Source organism: Madurella fahalii, assembly GCF_045866475.1.
Source record: "Madurella fahalii IFM 68171 DNA, scaffold_5, whole genome shotgun sequence".
Classification (NCBI taxonomy): domain Eukaryota; kingdom Fungi; phylum Ascomycota; class Sordariomycetes; order Sordariales; genus Madurella; species Madurella fahalii.
Window position 1 is genome coordinate 3,287,266 of NW_027263975.1, and position 20,753 is coordinate 3,308,018.

Sequence of the window (20,753 nt, forward strand, 5' to 3'; positions counted from 1 at the left end):
CTCCAACCGCAAGCCGGTGCTTAATAACTTGATAAGTGGTGGTCCTTCTGTGCACTTACGCAAAACACTATGTTCTCTCGTTACATTTATACCCAGGTGTTCTACGTTACACGAGTATCTATAGAAATAGATATGTCACCTACTCCATGGATTTAGAGCAATAGGTGTGTTATCGACCAGAGCCGGGGATCGCGGTCATCTCCGCGGATTTAACAATCACGTGCCGCGTATCTCCATGGCGCCAGACTTCCCGCCACCGCACTCATGAACTTCTTTCTCAGCGAGAATAGCTAGATAGCGAGTCATCCTGAGCCGACGCCATGCAGACCAAACCGCGTCGACGATTGCGCATCCCACTCTCGTGTGACCCCTGTCGCGCCAGAAAGTGTGTCAACAGTTCCCAAATTGAGATTTCGATGAGACTTGGGATGACCTACTAAGATAATTGACGGAGACAGGCTCAAATGCAACCGGGAGAAACCCTGCCAAAACTGCACAGCCCGCAACAGCCAAGCGAACTGCCAGTTTCAGGGGCCCAACCATCGACCCCCTTCGACTACCGGCGATGTCCTCATGCGCCAGCGCATCGACCGTCTCGAAGGGCTGGTTAAGCAGCTGGCTGAGAGGCAAGTTCGGTCATCTGCATTAGCGAGCAATGGCACAAGCCGTGAGGCCGGTCCCGGGAAGACCGTCATGGATGGGGTCCACTCGGTGTACCTCGCCGGGGAAGACCTGGATGCTGTCTTGGACGAGGTCCATCCTCCTTTCTCTCTCTCTTTATCCCTTTTCGCCCTCGTTTTCGTCGATAAGTGTTCCCATCTCAGCTAATGTGTTTCTAGATTCATGCCCTCCGAGCAACATGGGACGACCAAATCCAGGACTCGCTCTGGCCGGCCCTGTCCCACACGGTAGACGGATCCAGCCTCTTGTTCACCCAGGCGAAGCCGCCCGAGCGCGTCGACATCTTGTCCAGCTTGCCACCCAAGGCAGAGGTCGACCGGCTGATTGCGTTCTTCTTTGACCAGTCGTCGTTTCCCATTACTGTTCCTCGTATGTCTACCATGCCGGGATGCTACATAGGACAATTGACTTATACACCTCTAGCGATAATCCATTTGCCGACTTTTATGCGCGAGGTACTTCCCCTCTCAGCACGCACCGCCCGGCATTTGACTAACGAATAAAGTATGACGACCACTGGGAAGACCCATCGCGCACCAACCTCATCTGGCTAGGCCTCCTCTTCTCCATCCTAGGCATCACCATGCTCGCCTACCACCAGCACCCGGACCTCGAACCTTCTTCCTACTCCGGCCTCTCCGAGTCTCGCCTTCACCTTTATCGCACCCGTACGGCACAGTGCCTCCTGAGCGGCGACATCGCGAAATGTCTACCATACACCGTCGAAACGCTCCGCTTCAACGCCACGGCCGAACTCAACCGCAAAGACGATAACCGTCGCGGCCTGTGGATCATGACCGGTGTCATCGTGCGCGCAGCGATCAACATGGGGTACCACCGTGATCCTCCTCTGTCTCTCTTCTCCCCGCTGCGCGCGGAGCTCCGTCGGCGCGTGTGGCTGAGCGTCGTGGCCATGGATGACATGGCCTCGCTGCTGGCTGGGTTTCCCCGTATGGTGACGGGGTCGGTGCATGCCGACGCGGCGGAGCCGAGGAATGTCTTTGATTGGGAGCTGTCTGATGACTTGCATGCGGAGTTGCCGGCGTCGCGGCCGATGGCGGAGATGACGCCGACGACTTACCTTATCGCCAAGGGCCGGCTGTTCCGTGTTCTCGGGAGGGTTGCGGATGCGGTTTATTCCCCGCCCCCTCTGATGTCACCGTTCCCAGGGGGTTCGAGTTCGGGATACGATGCCGTGCTGGAGGTTGATCGTGCCCTACGCATCGCGTACGACGCGATACCGGAGCATTTGCGCCCTTCCCTTTCTCCGTTCTCGTCCTTGAACCCCCTCCTCGGCCCTTCTCGGACAGGAAACACGGGGGCAAGCGTACCGAACCTAGGCCTCCTATGCATGTACCATAAGGGCATGTGTCTCCTTCATAGACGCTTCCTTTCCCTCCGGTATCGAAGCGACACACGCTTCGCAACCTCGCGCAAAGCGTGTATCGCCTCTGCTCATGCCCTGGTGGAGATACAGCAGATGATTCCCCCAGCCTTATACGACATTTCCCAGACCAGGCAAATCCTCGCGCTCGCGGCTATGGTTTTGGTTTTGGAGCTGGAGGTGCGCCGGAAGTGTTCTACTCCGAACGCCACTGAGGAGTCTAGGGGAGGGGAGCATAAAGATACGGTGTTGATGGGTGCCCTGCAAACGTCGTGTGCGAAATGGGCCGAGGCGGCGGGTGTGTGCGATGAGGCTGGCAAGACGTATCGATTGTTGACTAGGATGGTTACCGGTTTGGTGGACGATACCAGGGCGATGGTTGTGGAGACCATGGAGACCGAGACGCGGATGATTTCCGGGACGGCGGAGACGGATACCCCCGAAACGCCATTTGACTCAATATTGCCGGGGCCTACACCGAGGTTTAACAATGCTGAGGCGCCTTTTTATGACAGCTTCAAGGACATGGATGTGTCGACAGACATGGATTTTGACTGGGTGAGTTCAACTTTTCTTCACTATTGTTTCGTGCAAGGGGGTTGTTGTTGACATGCAGACAGGCAACTTGGGACGCATTCATCGACGAGACGGGATACGACACCGGGCCCGTTTATTGACCTTCCTTTCTTCCATAGTGTGCAGCGTACAATGTTGGTTCAAGTTCCACCCCACCCCGCCTTCTCAACCATCTGCCCCAGATACCGCTCGTGATTCCTCTCCATCATTCTAGAAAACAATACCAGTTGCGGCCGCCCCGCCTCCAGCTCGGCCTCCAACTTCATCCCCTTCCCCCTCGCCTCTGTCTCTCCAGTCAAAACCCGCCACCGCTCACGAATAGTAATCCCCATAGGTGCATGCTTGGTGATGGACAACCCATCACACTCAAACACGAAATCCATCTGCACGGAAACCGTGCCTTCCCATAGCCCAAAAGGGAGGTATGACACCGCGTCAGTGATCTCGTAGGATGCCTTGCGAGATGTCAAGTCTTCTGAGATTTTCCTGTGGCCGATGATGATGTCGCTTAGACTAAAGATGTTGAAGGGGTTGTGGAGGAGCTGGACTGCGGTTTGCGAATCGACGCCCGGAGGGAGGGGTTTGGTGAAGGTGTATTTATGGAAGGGCATTTCTCTTCCTCTTATATAGTGATATCTGATGAAGCGTTGGTGACGACGTTGATGATGCCGGTGCTGATGACGTTGGTATGGTATGGTGAAGGGTGAGGAAACAGACTCATCCGGCCATGATAAAGCTATCCCTTACTGGAGTCGGGATACGCTAGCGCCCCGCTCGGCGACTTTTCCTCGGCGGCCCGGCGCCATGATCGGTGAGATTCAACACATCAAAAGTTTACGACGGTTTTTTTGCCTCACCGTCTTTGGTTTGACATTTAGTGCTGATAACTTCTTCAACTGTCGCCAGGGGCTCGCTCCCTGCAACAAGGCTCGGTATATTTACACTTTTCTCCAATTTTTTTTTTTTTTTTTTTTTTTTTTTGGGTCCGCTTTCGACCAGAAATGTCACCTTTCCTCTTCAATCAACATTTTACAATGAAGTCCGCACTCAGTCGTATTGATAGCACCAAAAACCAGCAATGTCTATGACCTCTGCCATTGCCCGGTTCTCCGTTATCCTGCACAGATAAATCAGATGGTTCAGCGTGGCCGTGTTGCTGGAATCGCCGGCGACGAGCGGTGCCCTAACGAAACGGGTTACATTGACCCTCGCCCGCGCCGTCGCCGCCAGAAGCTCAACACGGGGTCGAGCACGATTGACTTCGAATAGGCGCCCGCCTCGAGGGTCTCTTCCTAGTATCTGTTTACGTCCTGGGCCTTATCACATCTCCACCCCAAAAGAAGGGTGAACACAACAGCACATGGGGTCAGTCGACACGTTGCTTCTGATTGATTCGGGCTCAATTTTGGCCAGTTCTAAGTGCAATATTCCGGGCTTTGCTGTAGGTGCTACAGTGCTACCTGAACTTTGTTCGGAATTCCATCCCCGAGCGAGGACTCTGTGAAACGCAATCGACATTCGTTGCGATGAGACTGGTCAATACTCATACCCTCCAACTGGAGGAAATTTTTTGATGATGCAATCCCCGAGTATGCCATCCTGTCGCACACGTGGGAGAAGGAAGAGGTCATCTTCGACGATATGGCTAATCCCGAAGAGGCATGGGGACAGGCAGGCTTCATTGAATTGCAGGGTGTATACGCTCCTGTCACAAGTCAGGTTATAACTACATCTAGATTGATACCTGCTATATCGATAATCTCGTCGGTCTTAGGCTGGATCAGCTTGACTATGAATCGGTAGATGGGACATTTGTCTGCCGCGGTGTAGGTCGGTTTCGGTGCCGAATGAAGCTTGTAGTTCTTAGATAGCGAATAACGCAAGACCCAAACCTAGATCTATATGACCTTGGGAAGCACTTAGCTTCACCCGGGGGGGGTTGGGTTTGGGCGCAACCATGGCCTGCGTCCGTCTCCGTGATTGAGCTTACATTTCAGCTATAGAGACAACCTTCTTTGACAAAAGCTATAACCTCATTGAGCTCTAGGCCATTGAAATAGCTCATTGACGAACCTGATGTACCGACGGTAGAAGACGGTAGCCGTAGTTACAGGTCAAACTATTCTCACCTACCTGGATTTCTGGACCGTATAGCGAGCCTATTCTTCGGTATCTAAATCGTATATAGTCAAGAACGTTCTAAGATAGCTAAAGTTAGCTTCTTACCCTCTTGTTCTTACAGTATATCCTTGGGGGAAAAAAATCCTCTGCAGCTTGTTTTAGCAGCGGGAGAAGCGACTAGCAGCACGGAGTGAGATTTTCGGTAGTAATCTTCATAAAACCCCCTTTTTCGCTATAACGCCGAGCTTCATCCCGGTCAGTTCCTCCGTATCGACGTAATTCCACTTCTCAAAGTGCCGAACAAGTGCTATTCGTCGAGAAGTGCCCTGATAGCCAAAGAAGCCCTCGTACCGGTCATTCCCCTTTGCTCCCTGCCAGGATCCAAATCTATCAAGAATCCGCGACATTCTTTACCCCATCTCAGAACTCGCCGGTATCCTTTGTCTAACGGCCAGCCAATGTAAAAGGATGGTATACCTTTTTTTCATTGCCAGGAGGCTAGTTGCTTTGGGCCTAGGACCGCCAGCGCCCAACCTGGCATCACACCAAGGCGCACTCTCGCCGCGAAACGCACTCAGATGAAACCTAACGGTGGGAATATGCCAGAACTCTAAAGGTAGTAAAGAAGGGTAATTCAATGAAACCCTCTTAAAAACATGTTCTAGTGATGTATAGGTATATAGGGTGATAATGTAGTTAGGTATACGTATTAGAAAGGAAGGGGGAGGGAAGGGAGGTGAAAAGGATAGTTGGACACTAGATTATCCTCAATGAGATCTATAGATATAGATTTTATTGGATAGATTGGATAGAGCTTAAAAGCTCTTCTTCAGAGTGTATATAGAGGTAGTAAAGGGGTCATATATAAAGCCTTTCAATAAACGATCCCCTATCTCCATGGTTGTGAGAATCGGGGTATTATCTCACTTTGCTCTACTAATATTGCATGCACTTTGATGGGACTACTACTGCAGGACAGATCCTGAAAAGTTGATTCAGCTGATACATAGGCCTGTATAAGGTAGTAAGGTAGTAGGTAATGGTTGCAGTGTCGACCAAAGTCACCCCCCGTGGTCGTAGAACTGCGCGAGTAGTGCTAAGATTCACGCCACGCATCATCAGGAATCTCACAGAACGCCGCTTCAAACTCGTTCTGCTCGCTGCATCCCTAACCGGTGGTTGCCCACGTTACCCAATCTAAACAACAGCACCTTGCGATAAATATCGCGAATAAAAGAATAGCCGCTTTCTCTCCACCGTCCTTTCACTGCCACGAAGCGTGAGAATGGACGTCACACCAAAACGTGGCGTCTGGGTATCTAACGAGTCTTTCACTCTTCATCATAGTCGCCGTCATCGCCAAAGGGATTGAAGTCCTGTTCTCCATAAGTCTCCTCCTGATACCCATCCTGGCCATCGTCGCATTCTTCGTTATCATCATCGTCTTCTCCCCCATCCGCCTCGCCATCATTATCAGGAGCGATGGCAGTCTTTTCAACCGTGGCATGCTGTGCCAAAGAGGTGGCAGCCGCGGCGGTACCAGTTGTCCCAGCCGAACACTGGTTAGAATCGTCAGGGAAATCATCATCGTCATTATCGCTGCCCGCGTCGCTGGGAACAGCGCTGCGGCTGGCGACGGAACTCGCGCCGCCGTACGTGCTGCCGGGGCCTCTCTTGGATATGTCAAAAAGGTTGCCCATTCGGGAGTAGTCCAACTTGGTGCTGATCGCCCGGGTTCGCAACATGTTCTGTGTAGCCTCAGTGGCCGAGCCAGCGGGCGAGGCCTGGCCCTCTCCGATGCGTGGTCTCTTGGTTCGATTCCGCTTCGGCTTGGGCGGGTTTTTCTCTGCCATCTTGGCTTCAAAGATCTTTTGCTGCACCTTGCGCATGTAGTCCTTGTTGTGGTTGGCCCAGATCATCTCCTTGATCCGCACGTCCCGCTCCGACAGTTTGCAGAACATGACCTCTGGGTCGTCTTTGAACTCGTCCTCGTGGATGATGGGGTCGTCCGAGACCTTGGAGGTGGGTGTGAAGCGCGTATCTGATGGATCGGGCTGCAGCTGTGGCCCAGTAACACTGGTGACGGCGCTATTATTGCCGCCGGCCTCAGGCGCGATGCTTCCAGGTCTCTCGGCCCGGGCAGCAGATTCTCGTTCGCGGCTATCCTCGATGTCTTTCGTAACGGCTGCAGAAGCACCAATCATGGCAGGATCGTCCAGGTGGCCTTGCATCTCATTCTCGAGGTTGGTTTCGTCCAGCTCCCATTCTTCGTCGATGCGCAGCGTCGGCTTCCCTCCCGCCCTGCTACCCGCCGAACCGCCATTCGCTGCAACCTGGCTGGTATTTTCCGTCCCGGGAGGCCGTGCCCTCGGCTTGATCTTCATTTTCATGCCAGGGACCTGGATTCCTTGTGCTGCAGCCATGGCCATCTCGCTGCTGGGATCAAACTCTTCCCCTTCATCCTCCTCCTCGGACCCCTCTTCAGATTCGCCAAACTCGTCAGCCAAGGCTTCGAGTTGATCGTTAATTGGAGCCATGGCAACCTGAACGAGAGAGCGATCATGTACGCTGGGAGGCGGACGTGGGCTTTGCTGTGGAAGGGGAGGGACAACAAAGCCATCCTTATCAACGATGGCGGTCGGCGAGCCCTCTGTCTGGGGTGCGGGAGACGGAGAGGCTGTAGATGTTGCGGCAGTATCTGTTGCCGGGGTTGACGGGTCGGCAGCTGTCTGCGCCTCGTTCGAGACCGTCTTCTGCCGCTTCGCAACATCCTGCTGTTCCGCTGTGCCGCCAGATTGGCCGCTCTCAGAGGTAACTGCGGCTGCCTTCCTCTTTTTGCCTTTCTTCTTGTGTTTCTCCTGCCACTCCTTCGTCTGCTTGTAGACGAACGGCGGGTCGTGCGAAGTCTCCGGGAGCTTATCGGACTCGTGAAATTCCCGGATCGTCATCTGGGCCGACGGCACATTCGCAAACTCCTCCATGCGCTCCTGAAGGGTAGCCATGGTGACCTTGGCGATGTAGACGACCTCCCTAACTGTCCGCCGGTAGTTGTGTGCCCTGGCCGCCATAATCAATGCCGCTCCGCAGATGCCTGCAGGCCTGCGGCCGTGAGTTATGTTATCGTGGCGCATGCGCTGGGCGATGCGGATGGCGGATAAGGCCACCTTGTTAGTGTCGTGGAGGAACTCTAGCTTGCTGGCGAAACGGAAGATGAGGTCCTCGATGATGATAGGCTTGGTGCCGTCCTTCAAGTCGGGGAGCTGCGAAAGCAACTCCTTGTAACTGCGGCCCAAAAGGAAGACGTCCGTCTTGATGATGTCGGCCAGGTCGATCAGCATGACCTTGTTACTGTCCTCCTTCCGGCAGGCGGCGTACATGCAGATGGCGGCCACGGTGTTCTTGCGGCGGCCTTGGACAAAGTTGCTATTCGCGGCGACCTTGTAAAGCTGGAAGGCTTGGTCGACCATATATTGTGGTATGGAGAGCTGGTAAGAGAACTGTGACAGGAGTTGCTTGGCCTCTCTAAGACTCCGCTCGCGGGCCTCACTCGCACCCGCACCCGCAACTCGTCGAAAGGCGAAACCACGGCCAGTAGGTCGAATACCGCCCTGATCAGCGGCAAGATAACTGCCATGCACCACCGCAGCGCCGTTGGAGGTTTCGCCAAAGGTGACCTCGGCAACGATGTCATGACCGTCATCGGCCACGAGACCGCAATTCTGACAGGCTCCGTCACGGATGTCAGATTTGTCACACTGGGGATTTTTGCAAATTCGACCGGGGGGCGCTGGTGCTGCTGTAGGTGTTGTGGTAGATGAGGACGATGCCACCGAGTTCTCACGGATGCGCTGCTCGCGGTCCATGATGCGGCGGACGGGGTTCGGCCGCTTCGATTTGGGCTTCGCCCCGCCGCCCAGCCTCGGCGGTATTCTGACGGCAGATGACATGATGAGGGCCGGTGAATCGATGTGCTCTAGGTACCGAAGGGGATCATGTAGGTCGGGATGAAGTAAGTATTAGACGCATAAGGGGCGTTTAGGTAAAGCGATGAAGACGCGGTTCGTCCCCCACCAACATGGGTGCCGCCGAAGCCGCAAAGCTCGGGGCCCTCCCCAGGGCTCTTGGTGTTGCAATCGGCCGGCGAACCACCCCCTATGATGAAAAAGGGGTGTATGCGATTGGTGAAAATCGGCCAAGAGGTGAGCGATACTGGCGAGAGAGGAATTGTCGGGAGGCGCGTCGTTTGGCGGGGTGCGAAATTTGTCAAAGAAAGTCAAGATAGTCAAGCGGGGTGTGTGGACACATCCAAAAACTGGAAAGCTTTGACCCGCCGGATGAGTCAGCTTCTGCCGGCTGGAGGGCGCGGGTTCGAACTCGGCGTCGATTCAATTTTTGGGCACTGCAGCTGCGCCATATCAAAACCACAACTGAACAAAGCCGCCTTAAGTGACGGAGGCTTCTCCGCGCGGCCGATTATCACCCGGGACAATGGCAGTCAGCCCAATGGAAATGGACGCTCACCGAATTCGACACGGATCTACGGGCCGCTCGACGCCGTCAGCTGCCCCTCCGACAGACTCGCAGCACCCCGCCCTCCAACGGCCAGCCCCCGGTTATTCGACGGAGCTACCGAGTACGGCAGGCGCCCGACAAGCTCCAATGTAAGACAATTGCATTGCGTTGTAATTATCCACCACCCCGAGACGAAGCTCGTATTCAGAAGAGTAGCCAAGTATAAAAGCTGCAATGTCCTTCACCGTCTTCCGACGTGCCCCTCTCTGCCGTGTATCGTATGCACCGTAGCCCTCCCGCCAGCGCAAAAGAGATCATCACCAAACCATGACCGCCGCAGCCCCCACAAACACCTTCACCATCACCGCCGCCCCAGGCACCGACATCTGGCGCAAGCCGCCAGCAACAGACGTCTTCAACGGTACTCCATCCCCCGAGCACCCTCCATCCCAAAGCAGCCCCCGCTAGCGCTAACCCCCCGCCCTGCACCCTCGCAGCCCCAACCGCCTCCCCGCCAGGTTCTTCGACCCGCACGTCAGGCCCGCTCAACTCGTTCCTCTCAGCGCGCCTCTCGCTCCGCTTCACCTGGCGCGAGCAATACGACCAAGGCGGCATCCTGCTCAGCTTCCGCCGCACCAGCAAGAGCAGCAGCAGCAGCGGCGGCGGCGGCGGCGGCAGCGACGACGACGACACCCCGCCACCGAAATGGATCAAAGCTGGTATCGAATTCTACAACGGCGCCCCGCGCCTCTCCACGGTGGCGTGCGATGCCTGGGCCGACTGGAGCGTGGCGCCCCTGCAGCAGGAAGAGAAGGGAGTGGGTTGGACGACTGTGCTGGTGGAAAAGGCCGGGGACCATCACGGGACGAGTCTCTGGGTGTATCAGGTTATGGGGGCCACGGGGGAGAAGGTGCCGTTGCGGGAGGTTTGCTGGGTGTTTGGGGACCGGCCGGAGGAGTGGGAGGTTGAGGTGGAGGCGATGGCGGCGAGGCCGGGGAAGGGGGTGCCTGAAGGGGAGGGGCTGGTGGTGGAGTTTAGGGACATGGAGGTTAATTGGAGTGCCTAAGTACGAAGTGTAGGGGAATGTCACAGGTTCACGGGGGAACGCTATATGATGAGGGACAACAAGATGTGAGGTGGCCGAATTCTCTCATTACCCTAGTAGGAGCCCCTCAAGCGGGCGTAGAGCCAAGCGGGAATCGGGGGTGGGGATGTTCCAAACTGTCTTGCAGTAGAATCATGCCCCGAACCCCGACCCGATGAGTTAAAGAAGCTTCACTTTATATAACTAAAGCCCAAGGTTCATCAAGAAGTCGTAATCATCATCAGTCGTTACAAACGAGTGATCGCCCTTGCTCTGCGCGCGGCGGTAGAAACCAAACTTGCCAAGCAACCATGCAGGCCTTTGCTGTCCAACCATGACCATCCGGATGCGTTTTTTTGTCGACAAAAGAAAATAAAACGCGGCTGAGCGCGCTTGAGTGGTGTCGATGTACTGCAGCGAGAACGGCGGCATCTGCGCGTCCCTTCTCGCTGCCCGTCTTGTTTCAGTCTGAGAGTGGTGTTGTCGTTGTTGTCCGTGGTTCCGACTCCAAGCTTCCTTGTGTGTTTCCAAACGCCAGGGAAAAAGACAAAAAAAGCTGAGATGTCATCGCCAGTTCCCGTTCCCCCGAAAAATAAAGAAGTCCAGCTTAAGCAGACAGAGCAAGAAAATAACACAATCCATGGTTGATCTGGGAGATGGATGTTGCAGTGCGGCGAGAGTAAACGACGTTTTTTTTTTGTCGGTTGTTGGACGTCGAGCTTAGCGACAAGCCATAAACTTCCTGGTCAGTGAAACCCCCTTTCCCCCTGATGTCTCGTGTTGCCTTCTGCAAATCATCCGACCAGCGATGATGCCAACCAATCTGATAGTCCAGAAAAGCAAAAGAAAAACGCCAGGGTTCCGTTGAAAATCCCAAACCAGCCCGGTATCCAAAGGTATCAGCAGAGAATCAAGCAATAGAAAAATCGGATAGTAGAGGGGCAGCAAGCTGCGCGCGTTAGTTTCCCTCGCGCATACTCCCATCGTGTATCGGCATTAAGCCCCTCTCGCTCCGGCAATCTCGTATCAAAAACTGGTCGGCCAACCTCGAGAAGTGAAGATATTTCAGGTGGATGAAAGATCTCCCGAATGGTGTTCCAATCTGATACCAGGATGTGGGAGCTTGAATGAGAAAAGCCCAAACGCCCAAAAGTCCGAGTTTCCCTTGCCTGCTTTTGCCAGGTATTCCCAAATTTACGCCTGTAGAATTCCAGAAACCTGTCCGTTAGCCATTACAGCGCCAGCCTCTTCAGATGGTCTTTGGGGTCCGCGCATTGCTCGCCTCAATGACGTCGTCGAGGTGGTTGCACATGGCAACGAACAGGTCGAAGAACAGCTTGCCGCTTCCGTCGCCGTACACGTCGCTGCCGCACTTTTCCATCTCGGCCTGCATGGTGCCGCTGCGCTTGAAGGTCTTGCGGCACCGGATGATGAGCGCCAGGTAATGAGCGCGCAGGCGGCTGTCCGAGTCCGGCGTGTTGGCGTAGCAGTATTGCGCGCTGCGGAGGATGGTGCCGACGTCGATGCCGGACTGCAATCCTTGCTTCCGCAGCGCCAGCCTCTTGAGCTCCTCCAGCCCGTAGCGCTCCGCGGCGCAGTATATGACGGTGTCGCGGAGCAGGTGCTGGCCGATGCTCGAGAGGAACACGGTCGCCTCGACAGCCGAAGGGGTCTGGGGTGTATGCCCTGCGCGACCACCTCCGGTTTTGGGGGATTCGTGAATCGTCGGGGAGGTATGGGGCGTGGCCCGACGGGGGAGCGAGTCCTCGAGTTCCCAAGAGTTGCGGTGCTTGTTGTGCAGCAAGCGGGGGTAGTAGTCGCCCTTGTAGAGGTACTCGAGGATCGCGCTGAAGACCTCCGGCTCCTCGTCTGGGAGCGAGATCCTCCTATTCTGCGCATCGACGTGGTTGCTACTCAGGACCCTGTCGAAGAAAGGCGCCTGGCGCAACACGTCCTCGTGCGCTGCAAACAGCCGCGCTTCCCGGCCCACCACCAGGGTGATGATGGGCGAGGGGGCGAGGGACTTGTCGCTGAGCCTCGTCTGCGCAGACTGCGTGCGCGAGGCCTCCTCGCCGTTGAGCGACCGTTGCAATTTCGACACTTTCTGGGCATCCCGCCCGGTTCCCTTCCTCATCAGCCTTGAAGACTTGTCCACGCGGTGCTGCGAATCCATCGTCGTCGAGGCAGCCTCCCGCTGGGAGGCGCTGGCGTCGCGGCTTCGGAACGAGCGCTTGAACATGGCGGCGGTGTTTTTGGTCAAGCGTGATGAGGATTATTTTCGTATCGGGGGTTCGAGATGGGCGGGATGATAGAAAGGGCGGCAAAAGAAAAAACAGAGCGGCTCTGAATTACTGGTGCCACCACTTCTAGGAATTCAAGAGAGCGACGAATAGAATGAAGGACTGGAGGAAAAAGGAAAGAAAAGAGTGACGCACAAAGGAATGATTGACGGGGCCCGGGGCGGCGTTATCCCAAAGAGAGGATCCTCGAGATAACACCAGCGATCAGTTTGCGACCCGTTGGTTGTGTGACGAGAGGGGGGGGAGGGAGAAAAGAGAAAAAGAGGTTCTGGAGTGGGGTGCGACGGGGTTATTTATACCGGCATTCAGGATGGTGGGGGGGCAACGCACAAAGATGGTGTGTGGCAGGGAAACATGGCAGATCGGCTCGAAACAAGCAGGGCTGGGCGACGCAGCTGCACGAGTGGTGGGTTCTCTTGGCTTCGTCATGGTTGGACGCCTCTGCGTTGCCATGTCTTGAGCCCTGTCATTTGCGCGGCATCCCGCAAATCCAGGGCGGCAGTCATGTCGGTTTGTCGTCGTGGTCCATGTGCCTCGATCAATGTGGACTCGGCGGTCGACTACACACGGTCCGATAGCTGCTGAGGCGCAAGGGTCCCTTGTCGGATCTCCAGGTCCTCCCGCGGGGCGTGAGGAGCACGAGAATGTGAGGAGCGTGAGGAGCGTGAGAAGCAGTCCCGGCAATCTGAATGGCAATTGGCCAGGAGGAATATCGAACGGAGATTGGGTTGCTCAGTTGTTGGTGTAACGAATCGAGCTGCAAGACGTAGCCTGAAGAGGCCTCTTTCTGCAGCGTTTTTGCCTTCTTGCATTGGCGCGTGAACATCGGTTGTCCACTGACGGCGAAGTACAAGATCGGCTTCACGGCACAGCCTCGATACTGGCGCTGGCTTCTCTGCACAATCTGAGAGGTTGACGCAGATCTGTGATACAACCAATGACAACAGTCAATCTCCCCTGACTACACCACGGCACGTCCTGTTGAATATCAATGTACAGGTACACGAGGGCATATTGGGTCTGCGCCCTGAGGGAGGTGCCAAGTTCCCCGCAGTGAACCAGAAGGGTGGGAGAGTGGGGTCGAGACTTCGTTGCTCGCTTGGCATGGGGCGATCATCTCGATTTCACAGTAGCTCAGCGTCTGAACCTGGATCCCCGCATTGCCACGAGCTTGGCACAAGTATCTCCTTGTCCCAGTCTGTGAACAGCGCGAACAGACCCTGAAAATTAGTTGTCGCGGACGGCTTACGCATGTCAACGATGACGCAGGGTAAATGAGACGATGCGTGTTAACTGAAGTTACTTTCCGAAGTGTACATGAATTGTCTTCCGTTCCACCGATTGCCAAAAGTGGCCAAACGCGTCAGCAAACTCGCGGGTTTCATCTACCAAAGTGAATGTGCCCCAACAGGTGGTGTACTAGCCTGTGACTCGACCTCACTGATAAGGCGAACAGACAAATTGGGAAGATTATCAGTCAACAGCAACCACGCCTCAAAAATATGAGATGCGGATACTGGTTCTGGAACGGTACCTAGCAGTACTCAAAGGGGCAAATCCACCTTTCCTTGGCCGGAACTTTTACACGTTTGCTTGCGTACCTACGGTCCAGGCACTTGAGCTTCAGGTGCGTATGTGTACTACACACTACATTATTCCTTGGCGTCGGGTTTCAGGCCCAGCTCGGGTCTGGGAGCTCTCAGCGGGCCCAAGGCGTGCCCCACATCTACCCTTGCCTCCCAATCATCGCTCGCGAATGCGACACCGTGGTCACTGCGCCCCGAGCAAGATGCCAGCAGCAAGCAACCAGCACCTCCATCAGCAACCTCCGAGAGTCGCAACGCGCTTTGCATCGCAGCCAGACACGCCAGGACGGTAGCGATCGAGCGCATTTGTTGCAAGATGTTTTCCAGCCTACAGAACCCGCGGCAGGCTGCCGCTCAATTGATGAATTTCGGGCTGATTCTCTCGACGGCCTTTATGGTAGGTGTTGCCGCCGCTCTCAGCGCGGTTCCCGTTCCGGTTCTGCTATGCTTTCTACAGGCTAACTTTTGCACGGTAGATGTGGAAAGGTCTCTCGGTCATTACAGACTCGCCGTCCCCGATTGTCGTCGTCCTCTCGGGCAGCATGGAACCAGCCTTCCAGCGAGGCGATCTACTTCTCCTGTGGAACCGCAACCTCCTCTCCGAAACGAACGTGGGCGAGATCGTCGTATACAATGTGAAGGGCAAGGACATTCCAATTGTGCATCGGGTAGTCAGGAAATTCGGCACCGGGTTCGTTTCTCCCGTTCAGCGGACTGGCTTGGCTGGGACTGACTTGAGCTCCAGGCCAGACGCAAAGCTTCTTACTAAGGGCGACAACAATGCTGCGGATGACACAGAACTCTACGCGCGCGGACAGGATTATCTAAACAGGAAGGACATTGTTGGGTAGGGTTTGGTCCTAATCCTAACGGGGAGGTGATGTATAGTGCTAACATTGGGACACAGGAGCGTCATCGGCTATATGCCGTTCGTAGGATACGTAACCATCATGCTGTCGGAACATCCATGGCTGAAAACGGTCATGCTTGGCTTGATGGGCTTGGTCGTGGTCCTGCAGCGCGAGTAGTCGAGAGCCAAATAAGAAGAGTCCAAGCGGACGGCACTACTACGGGCATATCCCAGTGAACGACTCTGTGTTTATAGCCATAAATTTCATGAAGATACCCTGGGAGGGATAAAACTGCTCTGATGCGGCAGGCCATTTCTGCGCTGCGCAAGCACTTGTGCTCGTCTTTCTCACACTAGAACCAACCCGAGGTTACATCCAACCACGGGTGCCTAACCCCTCTCCACCAGTGAGTCAACATGTCCCAGTGACTCCCTCATGCTCTGAAGACTGTCACTGCGGGTTGGCCCATCCCGTTGGTTTTCCCCGTTCACATTGGTCTTCTGCGCATCTCTCTGCCTTCTCAGACCTCGAAGAAACGAGAACCAGGCCGGCAGCAACCCCGACCCACTTCTCTTAGCAAACGCCTTTCCCGCGTTGGATCTCGCATGCTCACGCCAAGACGCCCCTATACCATTACGGAGACATCCCGGGCCCCGTTCGCTCACGAGCATGGGGATGCCTGGGTCTGGATGCAATCTTAAAAACAGACCTATTGCCACCATCCCACGAACTGTCGTGTTTTTACACCCCATCCCGCTCGCTCCGTCAACCCGTCCATTTCTTTAGTCGCTCGTTCTTGTACCCTTTTCCCACGATTTTTGACGAGCTTCCTACCTGCTCAGATTGAGCTTGACTTGGCCGCTTCACTTTTACGAAACGGATAGTTTGCCGAACGTGGATGCGACAATGGCCCGCGGCGATGGGCCATCCGGCGGGGATCAGGAAAAGGCACAGGAGAACGACCAAGTGAGGGAGCAGTCAGGGCACCGCCAAACCGATAATGAAGCGCAGCAAGAGACAGAGCGTCAACCATCTCCGCCGCAGCCACCGAGGCCCCTCCCCCCTCCTCACCAGGCATCTCTGGGGTCACAGGCGCAGCTGCAACGGCAAGCCGTCCGTTTCGCCCCGTTACCAGCCGGATATCCGCCGCCGCTGTTGGTCGACCCCGAACCGCCATTCTTTCCGCAATGGCACAAAGCGAAGCTTGCACTCGGATGCCTATCCCTGGTGACTAGCGCAGTGATTATTGCCATTGGCATCGCCCTTGGCTATCACAATATCCAGTATGACTACAGCTTAGGGGCTGCGGAGACCCTGTTTGGCGTTTCCGGAACAGCGGTATGTTCTGTATATTCACTTACTGCGGCGCAATACTGACTTAACCAGGCTGGCCTTGCCATCCTCGTAACGACGATTGAGTTTTTGAAAACATGTCTGTCCAGCAAACGCCGGGGATTGCACCCTGGCATCCTTGTCGCCTTCCATCTCATCGTCTGGCTAGCGGCTCTCATCGCCGTCGTCGGTACCGCCCTCTCGAGTGACGTCTATTACAGTGTGGGCATGATGCAGAGCGTGATTTATGGGCAGGTTCTGCTTGGATTCGACTCCGTCCTGCTCCTTACTCACTTCATCCTATTCGTTGGAGCCTGTGTCGAGACGAACCGCTTCGAAAAAACGAGAATGAGGACAAAGAACATCCTGATCACAGTTCCGGCCAACTACCCAGACGGTCCGTATACTTTTTACGGATCACCCCAGTCGCTTGGGCTACAGCCAGGCGCGAAGGGCGGCCAATACCCACTACCGGTCATATGTCCAGTGCCGCCCCAGCAGGCCGTCTTGTATGGAGGATATTATGCACCCCCGCCCCCAGCGATGCGGCCGATGGGACCCCAGCAGCAGGCCAACCCAGCGCTGTTGCAAGGATACTATGCACCCACCGCCGTCCCGGTAGAGACTCCCGGCGCCAACGTCCCTGCGCAGAATCCTCAGCAAGAACCTGTTGCTGCTGCGGCATCCAGGTCCGGGCCCAGACGTTCCCAACGTCTGAGCCAAACCCAGCCGCAGAACCAGACCCAACCTCCAGCCCAACCCGAGGGATCCCAGCAAATACAGCAATAAAACAGTCAAAGACCAGAAAGTCCGCCGCGCGAGCAAAGACAAGAGTATGGGATCTGGATCTACATTTGTTTACTTGAGGTAGAGGAGAGGGCCTTGCAGGCTTTGCGTTGGCGATAGCAGCACCGAAAGCATATTTTCGAGTCCGTCTCGATAGCCATAATGTAATTATGAAGATACCCAACTTGGGCCTTGCAAATTCCCATCTGTCATTGAGTTGCAATCTGCCGGTGCGACATTTGCATCGGCATCCTTCCCGGAAAGTACAACAACTCGTTTTCGCGTTTTCGCGTTTTCACAAGCACCGGTCGAGGTAAAGGCAGCTATCGCCCCTGCGGGTGTTTTGTCCTGCCACTCATTAATTGAGAATCGTGCAGGTGGTAGTCCTGCAGAAGCCAGTTGTAAAGATCTTGACCGACACGAGACTCCCGTTGCCAAGTTACTTATTTCCACAATGACCCATCAGCCTCAAGGCCTTTCACAGCGCTGTGCCTTGCAGACAAGCCATATGAGCCACACAGCCATTCACATGCTGCTGATCGATATTTCTGGCTTGCGGAACGCCGAGGAACCGGCGGGTCGTGTTGCATTTCCCCGGATTTCGACAGGGGTGTCTAACAACACAAGCAAATAAAGCAACGGTCCCAGCAATCCCCCGCATTCTTTGGCCGGTGCCCCGGCTTGGAATTCCCCCCTTCTTCTCACCTCAGCATCATCTTGGTGATGGACGCAGTTCCGTCGTATGCATGCTTGGGCAACCATGTCCGGTCGTTCCCCCTGAGGAGTCCTTGCTCGTTCTGGCATTCGTCCGAGCCGATCACCGCCATCGCCACGGATTCCCTTAGGACCCAAAGTACACTGCACCAAGAACTCCTGCCATCGAAGCCCAAGCTTGGGAAGTTTTCGGTTGGCCTTAGATCCGGCCGATGTCACCGTTCCACACGGGTAGGGCGGGGTAGGGGGGATTTGGCCGGTTGCTGTGCGAGAGCATCCTAGCTACTGGTACTATCTACCTCGGCGGCAACCTGGACAGACTGGGCAACGAAAGCTTGTGAAAGGTGTGGGAAGAGATCTATATAAAGATGCATTGACGATCTATTTCCCATACCGGGAGACTGCCCACTAGCAATCGCATCCTCAAGCTCTTCCTTCACATACGAGTCGTCCTCAGCCAGTCAGAATGAAGCTCACCGCGGTTCTCACGCCTCTTGCGTTCGCCAGCGCCGCTCTCGCCGACGGCGCCGCCATTATCGGGGCCCTCGCAGAAGTCAACGACGCAACCGTCCAACTGGGCGAGAAGGTTGGCAGCTGGACGGGTGACATTCTGGGCACCCTCCCCATCGTCGCTGAGAGCACTTCGCTCCTCATCAAGGTCAAGAAGGGCACCAAGACGGCCGAGGAGAGCGAGGCTCTCGATTTTCTCCAGGCCATTGACGTCGCCACGGCCACATATGGGCTTGTAGGGTCAGTCAACGCGACCATGACCAACCTCATCAACGCCAAGCCCAAGTTTGACAAGCTCCTCATGTCGCCCATCATCTTTATCAACCTCGGCTTGCAGAGGAAGGCGACCACCGAGATGAGCGAGGCCATCATTTCCAAGGTGCCGGTCGAGCTCCAGGCTATTGCTCAGGACCTAGTTGCTCCCATCGACGCGTCGTTCGAGCTCGCCATTGATGCCTTCCACCCGCTCGACTAATGCATGTCATTATGGGAATAGGATGAATAGCACACATGGCACCAGGTTGCGAAAACAAAGCAAAGGGGACGTGAAAAGTCAATACAACTGGATGATGACGAGCAAGGGGATGGTCTTCTTCATTGTACATATTTGATACCCCTATCTCCAGTTAGGACTTATAATCCAATCGAATTATGCCGTGGCGGTCCTTGTCTGAAATCCTTCCAAGAGGTTTCGTGTATGTACAATTCTGTCTTAACTATCTATGTTTCCTCCAGCCGCATCAATACCAACCGGTTTGGGACAGATAGTCTATTGTTATACCCAGAGTATTCGCGCATCGTCCCCAGCAATGTTTAGCAACCCATGTAGGCATTGATGTGTTCCCTTGAAAGGCATATGGAAATTACATACGGAATAATTAGAGAAGATGGGTTAATTGCTGACCCTGAGCGTCGACGGCAAGTAACGTTTCTCCTCGAGCTGGCGGTAAGATTCATCAAACTGGATCAGTCAACACACCAAGAGTTCTCACATGACTATAGCTACAAAAACGGGAGACTTGCAATCCGACGGAATGGGCCCGGAGAGAATGAAAAGGAGAATTTGGAGAAACGCATGATTCGAGCCTACGGTGGCGAAGGCCATTACTTGTTACTAAGTATCCTAAACAATGGTCGAACGGTCGACAGCCCAATGTAAAGAAGCGACTGACGAAAAACAACCGAATGTACCCAACCCCGAGACGCCACACCCTCTTCGCCTCCCCCCCCCCCCAACTCCAACTTGGTTGTACCGTAACATCGCCCCTCCCCCATCCCCCCAACCCCAAATATCAATCTGATTAATTCCCGGTCCAGAACTCCAACACATGCAACACCACTACTTCGTAACCCCACTATTCAGCCTCCCGCTCTCGGCCCTCCCTCTCCCTAGTACCACCACTACCACCACCACTACCACCATTACCAGCGCGCCTATCCCAAAGCACCTGCAGCAGCCTCCTCTCCGCCACGAGTCGCCTGTGCTCGCGCTCCAACGACTCAATGTACAGCCGCGCGCGGTCGAGCACCTCGGCCTTGCGGACCCTGCGCTCGCCGCCGCCGCCGCCGCCGCCCCACTCCAGCGCACCCGCGGGCCCGTCCACGCCGCGGGACAGCGAAAGGCCAGCACTCCCGCTCCCGCTGCCGGCCGTAGACACCATGCTACTGCTGCTCCTAGTAACGCTCTGAGGGAGAACGTCGCCACCGCCGCTGCCGCCCCCGCTGCCGCTCACGTCCGCGGGCAGCACGTCCAGGAGCTGCTCGTACTGCCGGTTGAGGCGAAAGCGGTACTGCTGCTCGGCGAGGCTGTGCCGCTTGCGCGTGCGGCACTTGGGGCCCGGCGAGGTCGGGGGATGATGGGCGCTGCTGACGTCCTCGCGGGCCCGAGGGCAGGGCCGGCTCTTGTCTGTTCCGGTGCCCCCCGGGCCGCGCGATCGTCGCTGTCTTGCCCTCGGCCTGGTGATGTCCGCGCCGCGGGTCTCGTGGTCGCTCGGCCCGCTAGAGTCGCCGTCGTAGTGGTCCATGGTGCTAGGTCCGGATGGCGCTGACTTGAGCTCGCTCCGGGACGGGGGGAGGGGGGTTGCTACAGGTTGAGCTCAGGTGTAAGATGTGCGCTACAATGTCGAGCCCAGGCCGGACTGGCGCCGGCGAGTACTACTAGGAGAGCCTTGCCCTCGGGCCGGTCACCACCCCAACTGGTCCCCGCTTTGACAAAGGCGCGGTGTCAGGAGACAGCTGCTGCGCTCTGGGCTGTGCCGCGGTCTAAGATAGTAAAGGTGAGATGGATTAAGTCCGGAGTAAAAATGGCGGCGCCGG

General features: G+C 55.6%; 9 protein-coding genes across 9 annotated transcripts; 5 read left to right on the top strand and 4 right to left on the bottom strand.

Annotated features, from left to right (window-relative positions):
- Nucleotides 1-320: 320 nt before the first annotated feature.
- On the top strand, nt 321-2,742 carry MFIFM68171_09572 (Pyrrolocin cluster transcription factor fsdR; the record flags this gene model as incomplete). The annotated part of the gene is made up of 6 exons (XM_071064991.1): nt 321-385; nt 459-753; nt 840-1,050; nt 1,105-1,136; nt 1,187-2,623; nt 2,686-2,742. The coding sequence occupies 6 exons, from the start codon at nt 321-323 to the stop codon at nt 2,740-2,742; spliced, it is 2,097 nt and encodes a 698-aa protein (XP_070921092.1).
- A 39-nt stretch (nt 2,743-2,781) lies between these two features.
- Nucleotides 2,782-3,252, bottom strand: MFIFM68171_09573 (uncharacterized protein; the record flags this gene model as incomplete). The annotated part of the gene is made up of 1 exon (XM_071064992.1): nt 2,782-3,252. The coding sequence occupies one exon, from the start codon at nt 3,250-3,252 to the stop codon at nt 2,782-2,784; it is 471 nt and encodes a 156-aa protein (XP_070921093.1).
- Nucleotides 3,253-6,093: 2,841 nt separating this feature from the next.
- BRF1 (transcription factor TFIIIB subunit brf1) lies at nt 6,094-8,709 on the bottom strand (the record flags this gene model as incomplete). Its single annotated transcript, XM_071064993.1, has 1 exon — nt 6,094-8,709. The coding sequence occupies one exon, from the start codon at nt 8,707-8,709 to the stop codon at nt 6,094-6,096; it is 2,616 nt and encodes an 871-aa protein (XP_070921094.1).
- An 892-nt stretch (nt 8,710-9,601) lies between these two features.
- On the top strand, nt 9,602-10,340 carry MFIFM68171_09575 (uncharacterized protein; the record flags this gene model as incomplete). The annotated part of the gene is made up of 2 exons (XM_071064994.1): nt 9,602-9,695; nt 9,772-10,340. The coding sequence occupies 2 exons, from the start codon at nt 9,602-9,604 to the stop codon at nt 10,338-10,340; spliced, it is 663 nt and encodes a 220-aa protein (XP_070921095.1).
- A 1,267-nt stretch (nt 10,341-11,607) lies between these two features.
- MFIFM68171_09576 (BTB domain-containing protein) lies at nt 11,608-12,597 on the bottom strand (the record flags this gene model as incomplete). Its single annotated transcript, XM_071064995.1, has 1 exon — nt 11,608-12,597. One exon carries the CDS (start codon nt 12,595-12,597, stop codon nt 11,608-11,610), a length of 990 nt encoding a protein of 329 aa, XP_070921096.1.
- A 1,963-nt stretch (nt 12,598-14,560) lies between these two features.
- Nucleotides 14,561-15,272, top strand: SEC11 (Signal peptidase complex catalytic subunit; the record flags this gene model as incomplete). The annotated part of the gene is made up of 4 exons (XM_071064996.1): nt 14,561-14,641; nt 14,721-14,935; nt 14,990-15,091; nt 15,152-15,272. The coding sequence occupies 4 exons, from the start codon at nt 14,561-14,563 to the stop codon at nt 15,270-15,272; spliced, it is 519 nt and encodes a 172-aa protein (XP_070921097.1).
- A 729-nt stretch (nt 15,273-16,001) lies between these two features.
- On the top strand, nt 16,002-17,298 carry MFIFM68171_09578 (MARVEL domain-containing protein; the record flags this gene model as incomplete). The annotated part of the gene is made up of 3 exons (XM_071064997.1): nt 16,002-16,433; nt 16,482-17,116; nt 17,169-17,298. The coding sequence occupies 3 exons, from the start codon at nt 16,002-16,004 to the stop codon at nt 17,296-17,298; spliced, it is 1,197 nt and encodes a 398-aa protein (XP_070921098.1).
- A 1,095-nt stretch (nt 17,299-18,393) lies between these two features.
- MFIFM68171_09579 (Antigenic cell wall galactomannoprotein) lies at nt 18,394-18,912 on the top strand (the record flags this gene model as incomplete). Its single annotated transcript, XM_071064998.1, has 1 exon — nt 18,394-18,912. The coding sequence occupies one exon, from the start codon at nt 18,394-18,396 to the stop codon at nt 18,910-18,912; it is 519 nt and encodes a 172-aa protein (XP_070921099.1).
- An 880-nt stretch (nt 18,913-19,792) lies between these two features.
- Nucleotides 19,793-20,461, bottom strand: MFIFM68171_09580 (uncharacterized protein; the record flags this gene model as incomplete). Its single annotated transcript, XM_071064999.1, has 1 exon — nt 19,793-20,461. One exon carries the CDS (start codon nt 20,459-20,461, stop codon nt 19,793-19,795), a length of 669 nt encoding a protein of 222 aa, XP_070921100.1.
- Nucleotides 20,462-20,753: the final 292 nt, after the last annotated feature.